Source organism: Podarcis tiliguerta, assembly GCF_965153285.1.
Source record: "Podarcis tiliguerta genome assembly, chromosome: 2".
NCBI lineage: Eukaryota > Metazoa > Chordata > Lepidosauria > Squamata > Lacertidae > Podarcis > Podarcis tiliguerta.
In genome coordinates, this window is record NC_139535.1 from 11,746,966 (window position 1) to 11,771,328 (window position 24,363).

At 47.1% G+C, this 24,363-nt stretch overlaps 1 protein-coding gene across 1 annotated transcript; it reads right to left on the reverse strand.

Annotated features, from left to right (window-relative positions):
• Positions 1-1,671: 1,671 nt before the first annotated feature.
• On the reverse strand, positions 1,672-22,650 carry LOC310672924 (uncharacterized protein). Its single transcript, XM_083430608.1, is given in 15 exon segments — positions 1,672-2,949; positions 5,153-5,185; positions 6,377-6,498; positions 7,986-8,008; positions 9,008-9,238; positions 9,402-9,497; positions 10,348-10,710; positions 10,714-10,920; positions 15,518-16,065; positions 17,580-17,612; positions 19,715-19,836; positions 20,781-20,803; positions 21,156-21,386; positions 21,686-21,781; positions 22,198-22,650. Coding segments are annotated over 15 exon segments (3,075 nt in total). The 5' UTR covers positions 22,627-22,650; the 3' UTR covers positions 1,672-2,431.
• Between the last annotated feature and the right edge of the window lie 1,713 nt (positions 22,651-24,363).

The window sequence follows — 24,363 nt, forward strand, 5'->3', positions numbered from 1 at the left end:
GTCTTATGGAGCGAATGCAGGCTGTGCAGCTATCCCAGAAGCCAGAACAGCAAGAGGGATTGCTGCTTTCACTGCGCAGCAGTCCCTCTTGCTGTTCTGGCTTCTGAGATTCAGAATTTTTTTTTCTTGTTTTCCTCCTCCAAAAACTAGGTGCGTCTTGTGGTCTGGTGCGTCTTATAGAGCGAAAAATACGGTAGTTTTACTTATATCCATTAACCTTATGTTAAGCATTAAGATAGGGGACGCGGGTGGCGCTGTGGGTAAAACCTCAGTGCCTAGGACTTGCCGATCGTATGGTCGGCAGTTCGAATCCCCGCGGCGGGGTGCGCTCCCGTCGTTCGGTCCCAGCTCCTGCCCACCTAGCAGTTCGAAAGCACTCTTAAGTGCAAGTAGATAAATAGGTACCGCTTTATAGCGGGATGGTAAATGGCGTTTCCGTGTGCTGCGCTGGTGCTGGCTCGCCAGCTGCAGCTTCGTCACGCTGGCCACGTGACCCGGAAGTGTCTTTGGACGGCGCCGGCTCACGGCCTCTAGAGCGAGATGAGCACGCAACCCTAGAGTCGGACATGACTGGCAGGGGTACCTTTACCTTTACCTTTAATCATTAAGATATGTGTTATCTGCACAGGCCCTGTGGCGGCAGCAGGTCAGGTCAGAGGGGAAGTGTTTCTGGGGCTGCCAGAACACAACATCATGCTATGAGGAACCTCCTGGCACAGAGGCAGTCTACCTCTGAATAAGCTGAAGCTGTGTAGGCAAACAGTAGGAAAGGGCTTTGGGTCTCAAACCCTCCTTTAAGTGGGCGTGCAAGTCAGTGGCCACCATCACAGGAAGTGCTGTGTGAAGAGGAGAATCAAAAAACATGTGAGCTAATCCTTTTCGTCTATATACAAAAACATAGGCACTCCTATGTCTACTCAGAAGTAAATCCCATTAAGTTCAAAGGGACTTACTTCCAGAGAGGTGGGCCCAGGGCTGTAGCTTTAATTTTGAGACTCCTTAAGGGGAGTGAAAGGCAGGATATCAAGTCCAAACTCTTCTTCTCTTCTTCTTCTTCCTCTTCGCTCCATAGGGCTCAAAAGGGATTAGAAAGACATGCTGCCTTCACTTCCTCTTCCCATTTGAGAATCATCATTTGGGTGGCAGAAATGTGGAAATGGAAGTGCCTCCCCATATGGTCCAGCGCCGAGCGCCTTGTGGCGGTTCCCTCGCTGTGAGAAGCCAAGTTACAGGAAACCAGGCAGAGGGCCTTCTCAGTGGTGGCACCCGCCCTGTGGAACGCCCTCCCACCAGATATCAAAGAGAAAAATAACTACCAAACTTTTAGAAGACATCTGAAGGCAGCCTTGTTTAGGGAAGCTTTTAATGTTTAATAGGTTATTGTATTTTAGTGTTTTGTTGGAAGCTGCCCAGAGTGGCTGGGGAAACCCAGCCAGATGGGCGGGGTATAAATAATAAATTATGATGATGATGTGTGACACCCCCATCCGCTTGACGTGAATTGAAATGTTTAAGTAACAAACTGGGGGCAGTGGCAGCCCTATTGCTGTGGGGATCAGATGGGATATCAGTCACCCTGTTTATATCCTTGGGGGAAGTGTCATGTGGGATAGATGGGGCCATTATACTACTGAGTCTGAAATAACAAAGGAGCAAATAGTAGCAGTATCTTTAATAAAATCAAAGATGTTAACACATGAAACATATTTCCACATTAGTTCAGGCATGTTACACGGCCCCTTCTGACAGTGTCTCGCCCCGCAGCCTCCCCCCTTCTTTCTATTTTTTGTTTGTTTGTTTCAACAAAGTGCCCAAGGCTGCGAATGCATAAGTGAGTCGCACGCAAATTTTGGATCTCTTTGAATAGAGAGATTTTGCCGAATTGCCACATAAATTGAAGGAAAGGGATTTTGATTGAGACGACTGAAATGTCATCATGGTGATGAGTGGTTGGGGTGAGGGTGAGCTTTCATTCTTTCCAGAGCTAACGGAATGATCTTGAAGATTCCAGAAGATTCCGAAAACTGCTAGAAGCTGTCAGAAAGCTGGATGTTTATCTTTCGTCAAGGCCGCATCTGTGAGAGGAGCTGCTTCTGTTCTTACAGCAGCTGTATGAAAACTGTGTTTAGTCTGCATTTATCTGGCAAGCTGACAGAGAGGGAAGAGCAGGGCATTGTGGGTCGCAAAAAGCAAAGCCTGGGAAACTCTAAGGAAGAAACTCTTAGTGAGGCGAACTCTGTAAATGGGAGCCATTAAGCTTTTATGACCCGGTAGTGAAATATTTCTGTCTGTGCTTAATTGCCTCTGTGAGTTACTGCCTTCGTTGTCTGGGTCAAAGCTCTTGAAGCGGTTTGATATTGCGCATCGCTCTGCTGATTTAGAACAGCTGGCACGGAGATGCAAACTTAGCAGTGAACTGGGAAGCTTGTCTCTACACACAAGAGATTGTCAGGCGGCCATTGGCAGACACAAAAAACAAGGCCTGGAGGGTCTCTCCTGAGAAGGAGGCGGCTGGTAATGCACGGATAAGGACTGCTGTATCAGCATCGTAAAAGGACACCCGTCCCCCTTCATAGTTCAGGGCCACTCGGATCCTCTTGGGCTCCTCACTTGGAACAGAGGCCTGATAGGGAGGGGAGGAGGACCAGTACTTACTGTCCCACTTTCCCAGACCAAATATCCCTTCGCTAGTAACAAAACTGAACTTGCCCTTCCTCTTCACAGACTTTCTGGCCACCCCCACCGCCCACTTCTCCTCTCTTCCAACAGTGACCTCCCAGAAATGTCTGCCTGCTGTGAAACCCTCGCGTCCCAGCACATAGCCATACGTGGCAAATCTCTCAGGGTTGTCTGGCAGGTCTTGACGCACTTCTCCCTCTCTCACACTCTTTCGATCCTCAGACAGGATGAGGTGGGGATGTGCTGTGTCTGGATCCAAAGTTACATTTTCTGTGGGGGCAGAGGAGGAAAGAGAAGAGAAACGACGTCAACGGGGAAGCTGACTTTTCCTTCGAAAAGGACATTCTGACTAAACATTTGGAAAAACTTTCTCACAGTAAGAGCTGTTTGGCAGTGGAACAAACTCCCACGAGAGGTGATGAACTCTCCTTCCTTGGAGGTTTTTAATCAGAGGTTGGATGGCCATCAGTCACAGATGCTTTAGCTCGGATTCCTGCTTTGCAGAGGATTCGACTAGCTGACCCCTGGTCACAGAGATTTCTGGCTAAATAGCAAAAAAAATAGCTAGAAGGTATCTGCAGGCGTGTCCCCCTACTAAGAAAAAAAAAAAGTACTAGCTAAAGATGATTTTATGAGGACTCTGTCAAGAATAAAAATTAATGTTTGAGTGTATGGCAGAGAAATCTCTATGTGGGACAAGAAGCTACAGTTAGAACTGGATATGGAACAACTGATTGGTTCAAAATTGGGAAAGGGGTACAACAAGGCTGTATATTGTCTCCCTGCTTATTTAACTTATATGCGGAATTCATCATGCGAAAGGCTGGGCTGGATGAATCCCTAGCTGGAATTAAGATTGCCGGAAGAAATATCAACAACCTCAGATATGCAGATGACACAACCTTGATTGCAGAAAGTGAGGAGGAATTAAAGAACCTCTTAATGAGGGTGAAAGAGGAGTACGCAAAATATGGTCTGAAGCTAAACATCAAAAAAACGAAGATCATGGCCACTGGTCCCATCACCTCCTGGCAAATAGAAGGGGAAGAAATGGAGGCAGTGAGAGATTTTACTTTCTTGGGCTCCATGATCACTGCAGATGGTGACAGAAGTCACAAAATTAAAAGACGCCTGCTTCTTGGGAGAAAAGCAAGGACAAACCTAGACAGCATCTTAAAAAGCAGAGACATCACCTTGCCAACAAAGGTCCATATAGTTAAAGCTATGGTTTTCCCAGTAGTGATGTATGGAAGTGACAGCTGGACCATAAAGAAGGCTGATCGCCAAAGAATTGATGCTTTTGAATTATGGTGCTGGAGGAGACTCTTGAGAGTCCCATGGACTGCAAGAAGATCAAACACATCCATTCTTAAGGAAATCAGCCCTGAGTGCTCACTGGAAGGACAAATCGTGAAGCTGAGGCTCCAATACTTTGGCCACCTCATGAGAAGAGAAGACTCCCTGGAAAAGACCCTGATGTTGGGAAAGATGGAGGGCACAAGGAGAAGGGGACAACAGAGGACGAGATGGTTGGACAGTGTCCTCAAAGCTACCAGCATAAGTTTGACCAAACTGCGGGAGGCAGTGGAAGACAGGAGGGCCTGGCGTGCTCTGGTCCATGGGGTCACGAAGACTCCGACATGACTAAACGACTAAACAACAACAACAGATAACAGTGGATTGCTGATGTAATTACAATTCAGTTTGTTGTTCTCATGCTTTGTGTGCAGTGTAAACATAAAAGCTGTGTAAGCAAAGAAAGCAGCTGAGACCCATTTGGGAATGCTATCCTCCAGAGGAATACACATAAAGACTGCTTTTCCCCAACCTCGCTCCTTGTTATTTATTCTTACAGCAGGAGACAGGCAAGGACTGAAACTCTAGAAAGAGTAGCCTTATTTATCAATGGTCGGACAGTGTTCTCAAAGCTACCAGCATGAGTTTGACCAAACTGCGGGAGGCAGTGGAAGACAGGAGTGCCTGGCGTGCTCTGGTCTATGGGGTCACGAAGAGTCAGACACGACTAAACGACTAAACAACTACAACAATGGCAGAGGAGGAGAAATAGGGAGTGGAGTTTGGGCTCTATAGGCTGAGAACATGTCATGGTCCTGGCTGCCTCTCTCTGATGCGAACCTATGGACTTGCCTGTTGTGAATGTTTAAGCTCTGTCAATCTAATGATACTGGTAAATAAAAAACTCTAAAAGGATGAAATGTCATAAGCCTCCAATGATATCCTTCAAAAGGAAACCTCTTTGAACTTCTCACTGACAAGAAAATTGGGAGAGTATAACACCTTAAGTACAATTTATCACTTCCTGAAAGTGACAAAAAACTGTAAAGGAGACATGGAAAGTTAAAATGGGGATTGGGTGGGGGGTGATGGACAGAAGATCCACAGTAGCCTGGTCTTTTGAGAAGCAGATTCCATCACTCCTGAAACTGTTCCTCCTTTAAACCCTGACATTTACCTTTTCGCTGCTGAAGTCCAGATCTCAGGGTGTCTGAAAGAGAAAAGAGAACAGAGATTTAGCATCTTACCACTGTCTCGATAACTCATCTAGTAATGACGATACGAACTCATGAGATTGTACAGTCATACCTTGGAAGTCAAATGGAATCCGTTCTGGAAGTCCGTTCGACTTCCAAAATGTTCAGAAACCAAAGCACAGTTTCTCATTGGCTGCAGGAGTCGGGAGTCGATTTGTTTGGGAGCAAAGGCATTTGAGATCCAAGGTACGGCTGTACTTTATTTTTTATTTTTTTTTGAAATAATTTTTATTAACAGGCCAATCACATCACATTGTTCAAATCACATTAGTTCCAAATTATACAGCCAAATTTTAAAATTTTGGGGGGTACCCATACATCAAGCTCCGCACGAGTCCAAAATTCCAGATGACTCCAGACATCACTTATTTGCTGCTTTTATTAAACAGTTCCATCCAAGGTACGGCTGTACTTTAAAGGTAAAGGTAAAGGGACCCCTGACCATTAGGCCCAGTCGTGGCCGACTCTGGGGTTGCGGCACTCATCTCGCTTTATTGGCCGAGGGAGCCGGCGTACAGCTTCCGGATCATGTGGCCAGCATGACAAAGCCACTTCTGGCGAACCAGAGCAGCGCACAGAAACGCCGTTTACCTTCCCACCGGAGCTGTACCTATTTATCTACTTGCACTTTTGACGTGCTTTCGAACTGCTAGGTTGGCAGGAGCGGGGACCAAACAACGGGAGCTCACCCCGTCGCAGGGTGTAGGTGAAGATACTTGGGAAATGGGTGAGATGCGTGAAATCACCTAAGGCCTGGCTGAGAGATGTGAAGAGGTCAAGTACAACTTTTTACAGACAACTCGCAACTTATGTGAGGGTTGTACTCCATCTGAGATTTGGCATGTTCCCATAAGATCTTGATGGAGCCTCTCAGAGCCCAATAAACAAGGCAGAGGCGGAGCCCAGTAAACGATAATTTCTTGCCCGCTCTCTATTTTATAGCGATCCGTGTAAAGCTGTGATTGCATAAAGAAAGCAGCATAAGCTCTGAGTCTTCACATGTGAAAGTATGCCTTCTAGATATTGAAAGAGAATAAATAAACCTTCCATTTTTCCTGGCATGGCTAATAATCCGTATGACTTGGAGCCTGTCATGAACACTTCTAAACATCCAGCTAACAATCCTTTCAGCCCTTCTTTATTACCTCTGTATTTTTCCATGACTCCCTCCAGGAAGGGATTAATATCGCAGAAGTCCCAGATCTTCCACTTCAGGGCAATAGGAAAAGCCACAGGAGGATCCTCTAAGTTCTCCTTCTCCTTAGACCTGGGAGGAGAAGAACAAAGTCAAGCCACCACCCTTCCAATGCAAGGAGCTTTCTGAGAAGACAGGTGTCTCATCCTGATGATAAAGGCATGATGGATGTACGTTTATCCTGAAGACTTGGGAGCAGGTTTTTTCCTATGGCAAAAGGGAGCATCTAGAGAGCACCTAACAAGTTGAAGGAAAACTGACACTCACTTGCTTCCAAAATATACTGAAGGAAATATATGAATATGAGACTAAAGGTAAATAATAAATAAATATTTTATTATTTATACCCCGCCCATCTGACTGGGTTGTCCCTGCCACTCTGGGTGGCTTCCAACATATATAAAAACATAGTAAAACATGAAACCTTTAAAAATTTCCCTATACAGAGCTGCTGGGATGGCTTTTGTAAATCCAGGAATGTCCCTGGTTTCTGCTTTCCTGGTTTCTAGTTTCAAGCTTTCCACACCTTGCCCCTCTTATAAAGAAGAAGCTGATATATGCAAATTATTTTTGTGAAGAAAAGTGAACAATACTGGGTCTTTACGGAGTGATTTTAGGACTACAATGGGCCCTTCCTTAGGGCCAATGGTTAACTCGCCTTTCCTCTTCACAGACTCTCTGACCATTGACTACAACGGGCATTTCTGAAATATAAGGAAGTTCAGAATGCTTTAGAATGGCTTTTGCAATTAACATAAACGTATTTTAGCACAGCGGTTATATTATAAAAATGGTGAAAATATTAGAAATTAAAGCAGTATTTTCTAAACATGGAAGATTCTCAAAATTCGCGAGTGTTTGAATATGTTGCAGTTGTTGGGGGGGGGGACAAGGCTCTCAGCGCCTACTCTTCACGATGGCTGGGTCAAAGGCGGTGGTGCCTCTGAAATCACAGGAGGGGAGTGTCCTCTGTTGCTCGGATCCTGATCACGAGTTTCCCACAGGCATTTGGTTAAGCACTGTGAAAACAGGATGGTGGACTAGATGGGCCACTCGCCTGATCCAGCAGGGCCCTTTCTCACCTTCTTATGTCTGAGGAAGAACCTGCAGAAGCCAGAAATACACTGGATATTTAAGGGTAAGTTATAGTGAAGATATTTACAAGCCCCTTTGGAATGTCCCCCTCTTTTTGTATCAATTGCAGAGTAAATGAATCCATTACAGAGAAAGGCCTTCAGATATATGCAATGGAGGGGAACGAGGAATGGCTTCCTTCCCACGATTGTAGAGGAGACCAATAACTACAAATGACTATGAAAATGTGTCCCTATTTTTGTCTGTGATCTTGTGAAATGGATGATGGAGTCCTAAGCTATCTCTGGAAGGAGGAACTGGAGAGTGAGGTTCTTACTCTTAATCTTGTGAAATTGAAACCTTGTGAAATGGACGATGGAGCCCTAAACTATTTCTGGAAGGAGGAACTGGAGAGTGAGGTTCTCACCCGTTAAACAGGAACTTTTGTAGCATCAGAATAAGGCATGGATTTTTCCATCACTTACCTCTGCAAGAAGCTTCTGATATCCTGGAAGGAAAGAAAGAAAAAGATATCCATGGAGCCATTTCTTCACAGAGTGCTGCGGTCAGTTATAAATACTAAGCAGCTGAAGTGGTGAGAGGTTAGCCAAGCACAAAAGACCCCCAATAAAATATGCAGTGCCATGTAATTTGAAATAACCATCAGATGGCAAAAGTCAGCCACTCCAGTGATGACGAATAAAAGGTCCCTTTCTTCCCTTTTGGCCAAGTCACCCAAACACCTGAGAGATTCAGTCCCACCTCCCTGATTTGCCATTTTGCCTGCAGCGCATGCTGGTTCCGTGTTCACATGCAACTAATCAGTTCACTGCTATGTACATCCCACACTCAATCATATCCTATGAACCACCCTGAGACCTGTGGGTATAGGGTGGTACACAAACTTATTTTAATAATAATGATAATAATAATAATAATAATATTAGGTCACCCCCTTTCTGGCAGGACCCAAGACAGCATCTGAACAAAAAAATGTTGCAGTGCCAATTTGGAATGCCTGTGTTGGAGGCAGTATCGGTTGTATTCAACTAGCTTTTACTCAGACACACTGAAATTAATGAACCTAAGATAGTCATCCCCACTAATAGAATACAGAGCTCTGTTTGCTTGTGGGCTTCCCAGAGACCTTGGTTGGCCAATGAACAGGAAGCAGGACAGAAAGGGCCTGTGGTTTGATGTAGTAAAAATATTGGGGGGTGGGCAGGTAAGTTCCGCCCCACATAATCAATCACAAGATGCAGTACACACACCCCATTTCAAAACAAATGTCCATTATTGGGGGGGGGCTGGTCCTCTCAAATATTTCATTGGGGTGTCAAGGGACCTCAGCCCCTCAGAGTAGGCTCCTGTGCCAGGGCTGACACCTTTTACCATTCATGTACGGCTTCTTTCTCTGACAACAGTATTTTTATGTGGGGAAGGGCTAAGAAATGCTTGCAGTCTGAAGCAGCACACTTCACCCTCTCACATCAGGATGAGGCCTCACCTGCAGGAGTTCACTCGCTGGTTCCTGAAGCTTCTTCTCCATCTCCCGAATGGCACTATCAAAAGCGGAGAGTTCCCTGGAGAGTCTGGCCAAGTGCTCCTCCCTTTTCTTGGCGATCTCCTTTTCCACCTCTTCCATCTGGGCCAGAAGAAGCTTCTCTTGTTCTTCCAGAAACTGGTGCATTTGCCTGATCTCAGCCGCCAACTTCCCCTTCTCTGCTTCCATTTGCTTCTGCAGCAGCAAAAAGAGAAAGAGGAGGGGAACAGCAGGCCTAAATCAGGCATAATTTTGCAGGATGAAGAGGCCAGATATCAGAATTCACTTGGAAGGGCATGTCTGACATTTTAGAGAGATTTAAGACTACAGCACTTTTTCAAATAACAATGGTGCTTACAAGCAGGTCTTGGCTTTCCTTTTCTGCATCTGCTTTAAACATCAGAATTTTCTCTCTCTCCTTCCTCACATTGTCTAGGCAGCTGCTGATCCGATCCTGAAAAGAAAAGAAAATCCCAGCGGGGTTGCTTTTTCTTTCCCTTTTTTGAGTAATATCAGGCAACTGAATCATATGCTTGCTCCCTGCCCCACATTCCCGGGTCCTTCCGGAGGTTCCCCTTCATTCCTGCCCCCTGCCTTGCCCCACCTTCCAGTTCTAGGAGCCTTCACTGGGAGCTGCTTCCAGAGGAAGAACTGTGGGGAGGGACTCCAATATGCTGCAGGGGGACAAAGAGGGAAATTCATCCCTCGAAAGATGATGAAACGTTTATCAACTAGTGTTTTCAGAAGTTTCACAGGGCTGCACAAACGCTCCTGCTAGAGGGGGTGGGGAGAATATATTATTTCAAGAGTATCTTGGCATCATTCCTGCCTTGCAGGCGGTTGGACTAGATGACCCTTGGGTCCCTTCCAACTCTATGATCTTGCAGGCCTGGCTTGCCTACAGCTATTCCATCCCCCAAGCAAATCCAGAGCAGAGGCATAGCATGGGCCAGCCTGGGGGGCGCCTGCCGTGAGCTGTTGCATCTTTCATGCAACACCTTCCATCTGTAGGGCAGGTAAGAAGGACTGACAGGCTGGCCCCCACTGCTTTTGCAAGTCTCAGAAAGCGGTGCTGGGCTCGCAGTGTGCTCTGAGACTTGCACCCCTCAAAGCAAGGCAGCATCGGCCACGTTGGCTGGCCAAGCTCCCCACTGCATGGCCGAGCAGGTGGTGCAATGCCCCCCCTCTTAGCCCCAGTTACTGGGGGTCGCTCCACCGGCACAACTTGTTCTCACGGTCAAAGTGCGGCACGTCCCGGGCACCAGCAAGGAACGCTCCGCCACTGATCCAGAGTGTTTTCCTACCTTGTACTCCTTGGACGCCTCCTCTATAGGAATCACCTCGTGGCTTTTGTGCTCCTTGGCTTTGTCACAAACCAGACAGATGGGGGCTTCATCCTCCTTGCAGAACAGCTTCAGGGGCTCCTGGTGCTTCTCACAAACTCTCCCCTTTCCTTTGGCCTCCATTTTCCCGCCCAGAAACCTGAATTTCTTGGCTATTTCCACAAAACTTGTCAGCTGCTGGTTTGGCCTGACGCTGCCTTGCTCCACTGTTTCCCTGCACTGAGGGCAGGAAGCCTCTCCCTCGGATTTCCCCCAATACTGGGTCAGGCAGGCTCGGCAGAAGTTGTGCCCGCACTCCGGGATGATCACTGGATCCTGGAAATACTACAGGCAGATGGAGCAAGTGGCTTCCTTGCGGAGACCCCCGACAAAAAGACTTCCAAAAGCAGCCCCGGCCAACGCCCCAGGGAGAGTTGGTCTCGTTTTCGCTTTTCCTTCTGCAAATGGGTGTGTTTCCTTTCCAGGAAATTCAGATTCAATGAGTCCAGATCTCTGCTGATATGGAGCTGGGAAGTTGGCTGGAGCAGAGAGCCTCTTTCGTGTAGAGGAAATTACCGTACTTTTTGCTCCATAAGACTCACTTTTTCCCTCCTAAAAAGTAAGGGGAAATGTGTGTGTGTTTTATGGAGCGAATGCAGGCTGCACAGCTATCCCAGAAGCCAGAACAGCAAGAGGGATCTCTTCTGGGATTCAGAATTGTGGTTTTTTTTGTTTTCCTCCTCCAAAAACTAGGTGTGTCTTTGTGGACTGGTGCGTCTTATAGAGCGAAAAATATGGTAATTTCTTTATTTTAAAAGGAGTGCTCTGGGCGGCTGCTCGTTTAAGGAACCATTTCCAGTGAGAGCTGGAGAGATGTATGGTTGTATTTTCCCTAACTTCACATGAGCCTCAGACTACTTTGAAAACCTAACTCCATTTCCCACGCAAACTGCTCCATTTCCAGCTCTTAGCCTCAATGTAAAGAGGAGAAGCAGCCCAACTCTCCATCACGGTGGCTATTTTTAGTGATTTTGGACAAAATCACCAGCCGCACTGATAATGTGAAAAAACACTGCCCCCCCAGGTGAACACTGGGATTGCACGGCATTTTTAGCAATATGAGAAAATGGGGTCCTTCATAATCAAAACATGACTGGGTCATTTTTAATCTGCTGTGAAGACCCAGTGAAGCTGAAAGGAGGGAGAGTCAGGGCAGACCAAAGGAAGGGCTTCTCTTCACACCGGATTTTGTGGGAATCTGATTAATTTTGCCATGTGCAGAAGGGCTTGAGGGTGACATGAGGGAGGGGATCCCAGAGACAGAGGCTGACAAGTGGGCCGATGCCTGGAAAAACAAACTCAGGCACTCTTTGGGAAAAGGTGAGCGATGGGGAGGCCTGGTAAGAGTTATAGAAAATGTGGCAAAAGTGGACAGGAATACGATTCTCTCCCTCGTAGGCTGTGAGCTAAAGTTCTTGTATGTGCCAAATGCTGTTACGTTCCTAATTTTGGTGCCTTTCCATAGGAAAAGCCTCCTGTTTTGGAAGGTTTGTAATGCTTGATGCTTTTATTATGTTTTTAGATGTGCTGTAAGTCACCCAGAGTGGCTGAGGAAACCCAGCAGATGGTTGGGGTATTACTATTATATTATTACTTTAAAAGTGTGCCCTAAGGTAAAGGTAAAGGGACCCCTGACCATTAGCTCTAGTTGTGGCCGACTCTGTGGTTGTGGCGCTCATCTCGCTTTATTGGCCAAGGAAGCCGGTGTACAGCTTCCGGGTCATGTGGCCAGCATGACTGAGCCGCTTCTGACGATATCACAGCAGCGCATGGAAACACAATTTACCTTCCTGCTGGAGCGGTACCTATTTATCTACTTGCACTGGTGTGCTTTCAAACTGCTAGGTTGGCAGGAGCAGGGACCGAGCAACAGGAGCTCACCCCGTTGTGGGGATTCGAACCGCCAACCTTCTGATCGGCAAGTCCTAGGCTCTGTGGTTTAACCCACAGCGCCACCCGCGTCCAAAAGTGTGCCCTACTCAAAGGTAAGAGTTTGCAGGCTAAACACACAGCGCTTGATCTAACGCCAACGACATAATCTCCCACACCCGCCTTTAACTGATGATTAAGTGGGAAGAGAAAGAGAGGCGAATGCTTTTAATATTTATGGGCAGAGCCTTGATCATTTTGAAACGTCTGAGAAATAAGATTCTGACTGACTGGAGGTTCTAGTCTATGGAAGGGGGCGAAATAAGTGAGGGACAAAGCACATGGGTTGTCTACAGGGCCGTTTTAAGCATATCTGGCACACGGTGCAAAGATCCCTCCGGTGCCCCCGCCCCACCCTGTTTCCCAGACTTGTCGACCCTTTATTTAGGGAGAGAACACCAGCAGAAGCGGAGGAAGGCTCAGCAGCTGGAGGGCGGCTCCTCCGGCAGGGAAGAGGCGGAGGCGCCTCCCGGCTCAGCTAGCCGATTCGTGCTGCGGTGTCCACGGCAGGCGGAGGATCTGGGTGGGTGCTGCTTCGGTGCAGCGTGGCAGAGGCGGGCAAGGGTGGCGAGCTGATCCACCTCAACGCGTTGGGCAAGCGAGCCCACCAAGCGAGAAGGCCTGCGCCGAGCGAAGACATGTGTGCCGCTCCCGCTGAGCGTCAGCTTAGTTTCCCCCCTTTTAGCCTTCTGGCGCCCTGCAGAATTCGTTGCCTGCAGGCTAAAAGGGTAAAAATGGAGTCGACGCTCGGCAGGAACGGCGCACTCACCCTCGCTCACTCAGCGCGCTCCTTCGGTGTTCCCCAGACTCTCGCCTGGTGTCCTCCAGAACTTGGTGCCCTGCGCCACTAGTGTGTATGGGTAAGACGCCCCCAGTTGTCTAGTCAGAAGAGATTTAGTTGACCACATGAACCACCATATGAAAGAAGGTTCAAAACCTGGGTAGATATAATACAGTGGTACCTCCAGTTATGAACTTAATTCATTCCGGAGATCCATTCTTAACCTGAAACCGTTCTTAACCTGATGCCGTGCTTTCACTAATGGGGCCTCCTTGCAACCCGGGGCAAAGTTTGCTACCAGGAGCAACTACTTCCAGGGTAGCGGAGCTCGTTACCCGAAGCATTTGCAAGGAGGACAGTACGTAACTCGAGGTTCCACTGTATATGCATTTGCATTTACAGAATCTGGGCGCGAACCGTTGTGTCGAATGACAGCCTCTACGCTGTCTTGGCAGTGAATCTTTCCTCCTGAGCAACCAATAAATGAAATCTGGGTGTCAGATCAAAGGAATTTCTACCTTGAGCTTCGGTCGTTGTCTCAAGGGCTGTTTGCACACATGCGTGTTCATTGCATGCTTCCTCAGCGCTCGATATCTGGCAGCTTAACACGCAAACTGACTCCACAGGGAAGCATAGTGTCAGGGGTGGTGTGCAAGTGGCTCTTGTGGCGACTGATTCATCACAAGCCTCCATGAGACGCTGCCGTCGTCCAGTGAGGGACAGACCTCTGTGAAGCAGCTTCAAGTACCTGGATTTCCTTTAAGGCTGTGGCTCTAAGCATATTTATTTGGGAACAAGTTCCATTGTGGGAAGGGGACAGAGAAAAGGGACAGCCCACGCCAATGTCTATGGAGGGTGGGGCAAATAGTCCCAAGATCTTAATGCTCCCACTTTAATTAATTGTGAGTTGGGCAGGTGAGTTTTTAACCAAAGCTGGCAAAGTGCACTGTGTTTGTGAGAGACAGCTGCCTTGATGTGTCGTTGGGTCACTAGACGTGGGAACTACAATGTCTACTGTGCATGCATGAGATGAGAATGAATTCACTGTAGGTTCCTGTGGAACGCCCTCCCATCAGCTGTCAAACAGATAAACAACCACACAATATTCTGGAGACATCTGAAGGCAGCCCTGTATCGGGAAGTTCTTAATGTTTGACGTTTTACTGTGTTTTTATATGTGCTATAAGCTGCCCAGAGTGGCTGGGGAAACCAAGACAGATGGGTGGGGTATAAATAATAAAATAAAATAATTATTCTGAGACTGGAATAATGCGAGTCAGGACTGGAAGTTTCAACGGATAATGTGAGGTAGGCAAACCAGTTCCTTGAGTTGGAACCTGCCTGGTCCCACGGGGAGCAGTTCTCTCACACTCCTTCTCCCAGAGAGACCCTTATGGATCCATAACTGCTTGGTTTCTGCTCACTGCAGACAGAGCTGCATGGGCCTGTCTATTAACTACAAAGCCCCTAAGAGAAAATAATTGTATACATGGGAATCTACCACCCCCCCCCCGAAATTCCCTAGATTGTCTCTGTTCTCTCCTCAGAGCTTGTCAGTGGTGATGTTCTTGGGGTCTGCATTCAAAGGCAAAATCACATAAAGGCAGGAAGACCCCCAGAAATGCCTTCTGCAACCTTCCTAGAGGGCAGTAAGGAAGGCGGAGGAAAACCCAGGGCCAAAACAGTTTAAGCCCCCTCTGCCTTGCTTTCCGCCCTCTGGAGGCTCTTGTGAGATATCGCATGGCCCCTTCTGAGTGTTACTTCCAAGCCTTGCGCCATCTTGATAATTTTGTTTTGACGAAGCATGAAAGGCAGGGATCGTGCAACTAAGCTGCGTGCAGATTTTGGGCCACTTTGGATATAGAGATTTTACTGAAATGCCACATAAGCTTCCCTGAGCAACAGCAACGAAGAGGGGATTTTGGTTCTTGCATCTCCACAGCCAGTGAAGGTCTTGGGGGAGGGAAAGGGAAACGGAAAACAGAACGGAGGCTGAGGGAGGTTTTAAGCGATGCCTATTCAGAATTTTATTCAGAAGTGTTGAGCATATTCTCCATAGAAAGCTGTAAGTCAGACTTCACTGAGTTTCAGGAGGCTGGAAAAAGTACTACATCAGAACAGGCATGAGGGTAGGGGTGCTTTTATGTTTATTATTAGTCTGCTTCTTTCCCCCTTTGCCCCTCCTGCACCAACTGAAGCAGTTGATTCCCAAGGGAGACCATGAGGGAAAGACAACAGGCAGGTTTCAGGACTGACAGGAAACCCAACCAATCGGTGCCATTTACAAAAGCAGCCTGAGAAAAGAGAGTTGTACCATGATGGACACTCGGGTCAGCCAATCACTGTTCTCCCAATACGACCGCCCCTTTAGTGCCTCTAAGATAAGAGAGAACTTAGATTGAAGATGTCATGATATGTATCTGCTTGTCTGTCTCTACCCTCAGAGAGTGCTAAGTGGCCTTTGGCAGACACATAAAACAAAGGCTGGAGGGTCTCTCCTGAGGAGGCGGCTGCTGGAAATACGCGGAGAAGGGCTGCTGTATCAGCATCGTAAATGGACACCCGTCTCCCTTCACAGTTCAGGGCCACTCGGACCCTCTTGGGCTCCTTACGGGGGGAGCAGAAGTTGTACCTACCGCCCCACTTTCCCATACCCCAGATCCCTTCAATAGGACCAAAAGAGAACTTGCCCTTCCTCTTCACAGACTTTCTGGCAACCCCCACGGCCCATTCCTCCCCTCTTTTCACAATGACTTCCCAGAAATGTCGGCCTGATGTGAAACCCTCACATCCCAGCACATAGCCATGTGTGTCAAATCTCTCAGGGTTGTCTGGCAGGTTTTGATAGAAGTCTCCCTGTCTCACACTCTTTCGATCCTCAGACAGGATGAGCCATGGATTTGCTGTGTCTGGATCCAAAGTTATGTTTTCTGTGGGGGCAGAGGAGGAAAGAAAAGAGAAACCACATCAACTGGGGAGCTGACTTTGCTTTAGACAGAAATGTAATTCCCTCTGAAATGAACAGGGACTCAGTTAACTGTGTTCAAGAGTAGGATGCTCCACAAGTTCTTAATAATAATTATTGAAACATCTGTATGGTTTTGGGGGAGTCGTGCCATCAAAAGGAACCCTCCTATTTTCTGGTAATGAAATCACTGTTCACAGAAACCTTACACCAGCCCTGTAAGTAAGGTCAACTTTATTATGCCCATTTTTCAGACGGGAGGACTGAGGCTGAGAGTGGCCTCTCACCCCCAAAGCTCATGGCAGAAGGCGTCATCAAAGCAGGGACTCCCTGATTCACAGCTCAATCTTTTCCCTCACACCACACTAAGCTTGAAATGCCAGGTAAATCAGCAGGCCACAGCAGAGAACACACCCTTCTCATGGCAAGCACCAAAGTTCAGTTATGTATTTAAAGGATGTTTTACCCCACCTTTCCAGGCAGTTTATAACAAGAAAAAACACTGACACCCATAAAATTGTCTCTATGCTCTGCTGCTTATGAAAGCGACTAGTCTCCCTTGACCCTCTCTGTGTGAAATGACCTTCTTGGGGCTCTGAGAGCGAATCGGGGGGGGGGGGGCTCTGTTTTGATGAGCAGACGTTGTCAGGCAGGCTGCCTCTCTCTGCAGATGCCAAGACAGTTGACTTGCCTGTTGGGAATGTTGAAGCTCTGCTCATCTCATTGATATTGGTAATGAAACTCAAATAGGACAAAAATGCATTCTCCTCCAATGATATCCTTCAAAAGATCGTTTTAATGAAGGCCTGGCACCTTCGTTATACACATTTAAGTGCCAGGCAAAAACATTCCTCTTTAACCTTTGGCTGATTGACATCTGATGCCCTTTTAAAATGTGAATTGGGAGAGTGTAACAACCTAAGTAAGGGACATGGGGGGTGCTGTGGTCTAAACCACTGAACCTCTTGGGCTTGCCGATCAGAAGGTTGGCGGTTCGAATCCCCACGATGGGGTGAGCTTCCATTGCTCGGTCCCAGTTCCTGCCAACCTAGCAGTTTGAAGGCACGCCAAAAAGTGCAAGTAGATAAATAGGTACTGCTCCTACAGGAAGGTAAACGGCGTTTCCATGTGCTGCTCTGGTTTCGGTGTTCTGTTCCAACCAGAAGTGGGTTAGTCATGCTGGCCACATGACCTGAAAAAACTGTCTGCGGACAAACACCGGCTCCCTTGGCGTGTAAAGCGAGGTGAGCGCAGCAACCCTAGAGTCATTTGCGACTGGACTTAACTCTCAAGGGTCCTTTACCTTTACCACCCTAATTTATCACTTCCTGAAAGTGACAGAAAACCTGTAAGGCAGATGTGGAAAGTGCTAACTGGGGGGGAATAAGGCCTGGACTGAAGAGCTGCAATGACCTCATCTTTTGAGAAGCAGATTCCATTTCTCCCAAAATTATGCCACTATTCGACCCTGAAATTTACCTTTTTGCAGCTCAAGTCCAGATTCCAGAGTGTCTGGCAAAGAAAAGGGAACAGAGATTTAGCATCACACCATCACCCTGGTAACTAATCTGGTAATGACAATATGAGCTCATGCAATTATAGCTGGGGAAGCCAGAGTGGTGAACTTTAGGTATTGTGGACTACAGTTCCCATCATCCCTAAGCATCGGCCATGGCAGCTGGAGCTCATGGGAGTTGCCATTTAAAATGTCTAAAACCCACCAGGCTGCCTATACCTGCATATGCCAGGGCAGGGGCGATGCCAAGATTCAGGCCTGCTCAGACCTGAGAGGAGAAGGACCCCCAGAAAATCTCCCCATGAGCAACAATCTTGAGGAGATGTTGTTATTTTTATTATTATTATTATTATTATTATTATTATTATTATTCCCCACCCAGCCACTCTGCGTGGCTCACAGCATATACAGTGGTACCTCAGGTTACATATGCATCAGGTTACATACGCTTCAGGTTACAGACTCCGCTAACCCAGAAATAGTGCTTCAGGTTAAGAACTTTGCTTCAGGATGAGAACAGAAATCGTGCTCCGGCGGCACGGCAGCAAATTAAGTACTTAACAAATTAAGTACTTAACCCGAGGTACCACTGTATTGAAACACAGTAAAAAATCAAACATTAAAAACTTCCTGATACAGGGCTGCCTTCAGTTGTCATCTAAAAGTGAGATAGTTGTTTATCTCCTTGACATCTGAAGGGAGGGCGTTCCAGATGGTGGGTGTCACTACTGAGAAGGCCCTGTGGCCCTCACTTCTCACAGGGAGGGAACCTCCAGAAGGCCCTCGGCGCTGGACCTCAGTGTCCGGGCTGAATGATGAGAGTGGAGACGCTCCTTCAGGTATACTGGGCCAAGGCCATTTAGGACTTTAAAGGTCAGCACCAACACTTTGACTTGTGCTCAGAAACGTACTGGGAGCCAATGTAGATTTTTCAGGACCAGTGTTATATGGTCTCAGTATCCCGTCCCAGTCACCAGTATAGCTGCTGCATTTTGGATTACTGTAGTTGTAGTTTCGGGGTCACCTTCAAAGGTAGCCCCATGTACAGTGCATTGCAGTAGTCCAAGCGGGAGATAACTAGACCATGGCAAGACAGCCTGCGGGCAGGTAGTGCCTCAGCCTGTGTACCAGATGGAGCTGGTAGCCAGCTGCCCTGGCTACCCTCTCCTGCATTCTTAGCCAGCTGCTTCTCTGCACACCCCTCTCGTGCTCCTTGTCCCTTCTGTGTTTTCCTCCTCTAAAAACCTTGTTTTCCTCCTCTAAAAACCATGTGCGTGTTATGGTCAGGTGCGTGTTATAGAGCGAAAAATACGGTACATTGGCTCCCAGTATGTTTCCGAGCACAATTCAAAGTGTTGGTCCTGACCTTTAAAGCCCTAAACGGCCTTGGTCCAGTATATCTGAAGGAGCGTCTCCACCCCCATCGTTCTACGCGGACACTGAGGTCCAGCACCGAGGGCCTTCTGGCGGTTCCCTCACTGCGAGAAGCCCAAGTTACAGGGAACCAGGCAGAGGGCCTTCTTGGTAGTGGCGCCTTCCCTGTGGAATGCCCTCCCACCAGATGTCAAAGAGAACAACTACTACCAGACTTCTAGAAGACATCTGAAGGCAGCCCTGTTTAGGGAAGCTTTTAATGTTTGATGTATTATAGTATTTTAATATTTTTTGGAAGCCGCCCAAAGTGGCTGGGGAGGCCCAGCCAGATGGGCGGCGTATAAATAATAAATAATTATTATTATTATGGCCCCACAAGAGGCTCTCACAGCCTACTAAGCAATGCAGAGGGCTTTAAAGCGATTTCCGTGGAGGGATTAAAAGCACCATTTCTCAGAAGAGCCTCCACATCCCAACAAGTAATTGTTTCCTCCCCACTTCCTATTTATGTATTCGTGATCCCCATCAAGCTGTGACTGTGTGAGTAAAATTAGCGTACGTTGTGAGTCATGTGTATACGCAAGGGTGGCATCTGGATACTGAAAGAGGATAAATACATAAACCTTTCATTTTCCTGGCATTGCTAATATTACATATGACCTGGACACTTTCATGAACACTTCTAAACATCCATTAAACAATCCTTTCACCCCTTCTTTATTACCTCTGAATTTTTCCATGACTCCCTCCAGGAAGGGATTCATATCACAGAAGTCCCAGATCTTCCACTTCAGGGCAGGAGGAAAAGCCACAGGAGGATCCTCTAAGTTCTCCTTCTCCTGAGACCTGGGAGGAGAAGAACAAAGTCAAGCCACCAGCCTTCCAATGCAAGGAGCTTTCTGACAAGGCAGGTGTCTCATCCTGATGATAAAGGCACCATGGATATATCATGAAGACTTGGGAGCAGAGTTCTTTCTATGGCAAAAAGGAGCATCTAGCTGACGTGTGGATCTAGAAAGCATCTAAGAAGTTGACGGAAACCCGACACACACCTGCTTCCATAGTACATGGAAGGTAATATATGGAGATAAGACTGAATGTATGCAAATAAATTCTTTAGAAGAAAATAATAACAATACAAGGTCCTTGGCAAGAGATCTAGAACTGCATCAGTTTTAGCGAAGCATTTCAAATGATTAAAGTTATTAATACTTTTTAGCCCTGTGGTTACATTTAAAGTGGGGAGAAATATTAGAAATTAAAGCTGCATTTTCTAAACATGGAAGATTTAAAAAATATATTGAAGTCATTTGGAGAACAAAGCTCTCAACGCTTATTGGCCACGATAGCTGGGTCAAAGGCAGTGGTGCCTCTGAACCACAGGAGGGGAGTGTCCTCTGGGGTCGGATCCTGCTCGTGGGTTTCGCACTGACATCTGGTTAGTCAAATATGTCAAATATTTAAGGGTAAGTTATAGTGAAGATATTTACAAGCACCTTTGGGGTGTCCTCCCTTTTCTGTAATTATTACACAGTAAATGAATCAATCAGGGAAAAGGGAGAAATATGTAACGGAGGAGAATGAGGAATGGCTTCCTTCCTATGATTGTAGATGGGACCAATAGCTACAAATGACTAGCAAAATGTGTCCCTATTTTTGTCCGTGATCTTGTGAAATGGACGATGGAGTCCTAAGCTATCTCTGGAAGGAGGAACTGGAAGTGAGTTTCCCACCCATTAAACTGGAACATTCGTAGCATCAGAATAAGGCAGGGTTTTCCCATCACTTACCTCTGCAAGAAGCTTCCAATATCCTGGAAGGAAAGAACGAAAGATGTCAGTGGAGCCACTTCTGGAGTCAGTTATAAATACTAAGCAGCTGAGTGGCAACTGCTGGGAATCACAGGTTTGGAGAGCACTATTGTTTTTTAGGCTTCTCAGAGACCTCTGGTTGGCCAATGCGAGGACACAATGCTAGAATGAAGGGGCCTGTGGTTTGATCTAGCAGGGCCCCTTTTCTGACCCCAGGACTGACGCCTTTCACCCTTCATGTACTGTTTTCCTTGCAGCAGCTTTTTTTTTAGGGTGGGGGCTAAGACATGTTATCCTCCTGCCTGTAATTTGAAGCAGCACACTCCACCCTCTTGCATCAGGATGAGGCCTCACCTGCAGGAGTTCACTCTCTGGTTCCTGAAGCTTCTCCTCCATCTCCCGGATGAGGCTGTCAAGAGAGGAGAGTTCCCTGGAGAGTCTGGCCAGGTGCTCCTCCCTTTGGGCTGCAATCTCCTTCTCCACTTCTGCCATCTGGGCCAGAAGAAGTTTCTCCTGTTCTTCCAGAAACTGGCGCAGTCGCCTGAACTCAGCCACCATCTTTTCCCTCTCTGCACCTGTTTGTTTCTGCAGCAAAGAGGTTGAAAGAAGAGAAGAGTGGGCCAAAATCAGGCATCTAGTCTGCTCTTGCAGGATGAAGAGGCCAGTTATCCCAATTCCCTTGTAAGGCCACTTCTGACATATTCAGCAGAGAAAGAACTTCGTAAAAATTTACAAGCCCACCCCCTCCTTTAAATGATCTTTCATGCTCTCTAAGAGATCAGACTGTTCTAAAATAAACCTCTTTCTGTATTTCGTATTCATTTCCCCAGATTTTGATTCAAGACTGCAGAACTTATTCCCTTTCAAGTAAGAATGGTGCTTACAAGCAGGTCTTGACTTTCCTTTTCTGCAGCTGCTTTAAATTCCAGAATTTTCTCTCTCTCCTTCCTCACATTGTCTAGGCAGTTGCTGATCTGATCCTGAAAAGAAAACAAAATATAAAAGTTTGGTTCCTTTTTTTCTTCATCTTAACAGCAAAGTTGAACCATATGCTTGCTCCCTGCCCCCAAAACTGCCCCTTCCCAACTCAGGGATTCCTAAGGGAGCTGCTCCAGAGGAGGAGCTGTGCCTGAGTTACTCCTGCACTGTAATCTCCCGAGTTACTCCTGCACTCCTGTTACTCCTGCACTGTAATCCCCTGAAAGGAAAAGAGAAATGTTTATCGAACAGAGTTTCAGAAGTTTAGTTTTAGAAGGCTGCACAAAAGCTCCTGCTGGCGAGTGACTCTTTGGCTGCCTGAGGGGAGAATACCTTAAAGCGTTTCCTTGCACGACCCCCTTCTCTGTTGCTAATTCACCCTCATCATCCCCAAAGGAAACCCAGAGAGATTTCTTACCTTGTACTCCTGCGACGCCTCCTCCAGAGGAACCACCTCGTGGCTTTTGTGCTCCTTGGATACATTACACACCACACAGATGGGGCTTTGGTCCTCCTGGCAGAAGAGCTTCAGGGGCTCCTGGTGCTTCTCGCAGACGCTTCTTTTTCCTTCGGCCTCATTTTTTCCGCCCAGATGACTGAATTTCTTGGCTATTTCCACAACATTTGCCAGCTGCTGGTTTCGGGTGATGCTGCTTTGCTCCACCCTTTCTCTGCACTGAGGGCAGGAAGCCTCTCCCTCGGATTCCCCCCAGCACTGGATCAGGCAGGATCGACAGAAGTTGTGCCCGCATTCATGAATGATCACCGGATCCCTGAAATACTCCAGGCAGATGGGGCAAGTGGCTTCCTCGCAGAGATCCCGGACGGGACCCCGAGCGGCAGCCATGGCGGAGTCACCAGGAAGAGAGAGTTGGTTTCATTTTCTCTCTTATCCGTCTGCAAATGGGCGTGTTTCCTTTCCAGGAAATTTAGACCTGATGGCTCGGGATCACAGCTGCCTGAAGAGAGGGGGAGTTAGCAGGGACACAGAGTCTCTGGGGCGTGGGAATTTATATATTAAAAAGAAAGGGGATAAATCCTGGCTACCGATTTAAGGAGCCATTTCCCAAGGATAGGTGGAGGGAAGCGAGTTTTTTATGAGCTTCATGTCAGTGTCAGTTTTATTTGGAAACCAGTGAATGAGTCTGAATCTTGCAAGCCCCTCCCACCCAATCGCTCAAACTCACACGCCCTTTTCCAGCTGCAAGACAGAAAAGTTCAGACTCCGAGGAGCAGCGCAGCCGGAGCCCAACCCCCCCCCCCCCCTGCGATGCACATTCCCACGGGACAAATGAACACGAATCTGCAGCCCCCGAGAACATGGGATGGAGGCTGGGGAATTTCTAAGCTGTTCTCCAGCTCCAGCGTCACGTTGCAAATATGGGGTTTCTGCTTGGCTCAGCTGCCCCATCTTATTTTTTCGTCCCTTGGGGTTTGCTTGGCCTCTGAGAGAAAGAAGCCTGATAAAACAAGGAGAAAGTAAGGGCAGAACCAAATAATCTATGACACAGTTGGTGGGGTAGTTAACTGTTTTTATTTATTCACTTGATTTAGGGTGGCAGCTGACCTCCCAACCCCCCTGTCTGCACCCATGGCAGACACCATTGCGGGAGAAAGACAAGAAAGCAGGGGTCATGGCAGAACCCAAACTGGATTTAAATCCCCCTTCAGAGCTTCACTGTTGACACAGGAATACCTGAACATGAGCTGCAACATGAAAGAACTTCGCAAGGAGGGCTTGGGAGCACATCTCTGAAGAGGGCTTGGCAACATGGTCCAGATGCTGAGAAAATGGATAGGGAGATCTTTCGTGATCTTAGCTCCTGGAGGGATCCAATGAAACGCAAGGAGAGCTGGAGGGGCTGCTGCAGGAGGCTTTGGGCTGAGAAAATCTGGTGTTTTTTAGATACAGTGGTACCTTGGTTTACAACAGTAATCCGTTCTGGAGGTCCATTCATAAACCAAAACAGGTTGTAACCCAAGGCGCGCTTTCGCCAATGGGGCCTCCAATTTTTTTTTGTCAGTAATCCAGAAAAAATGTGTTATAATCCAAAAAGAGAGTGCAAACTGGGACACACACTTCTGGGTTTGATGAGTTTGAAATCCAAAACGTATGCAAACCAGACTGTTCACAAACCAAGGTACCACTGTACTGCTAAAGTTATTCTTGTTGGTGGTTGATCAATATTCCTAATAAAAAAATATTACAAATAGATTATGATGTTCAATGTTGATCCTTTTACAAATTTTACTCTGTTTCATTTGATCCAAGATGAAGTGAGGATTTTATTTTCCCTTAATTTGGGTATATTTTTAAGTGTAGAAATGAAGAGAAAACAATTAAGACAATTATAAATCCACCAGAAACCTCATTCAGATTCAGATTCTGGATCCTCATAGATTTTGGTTCCTTTTGCAGAAGGGTCCAGCGCTTAAGAAAGGGTTGAGGTGTCCCAGGGGAGATTTCTGAAAGCTTTTGGAGGTGGGATATCCTGAAGCCAGCACAAAACTTCTGGGAAGACACACAAAAAGTAGCGGGGGAGCAGTTTATCTCTATGTAGACATTAATGTTTTGCTTATGTTA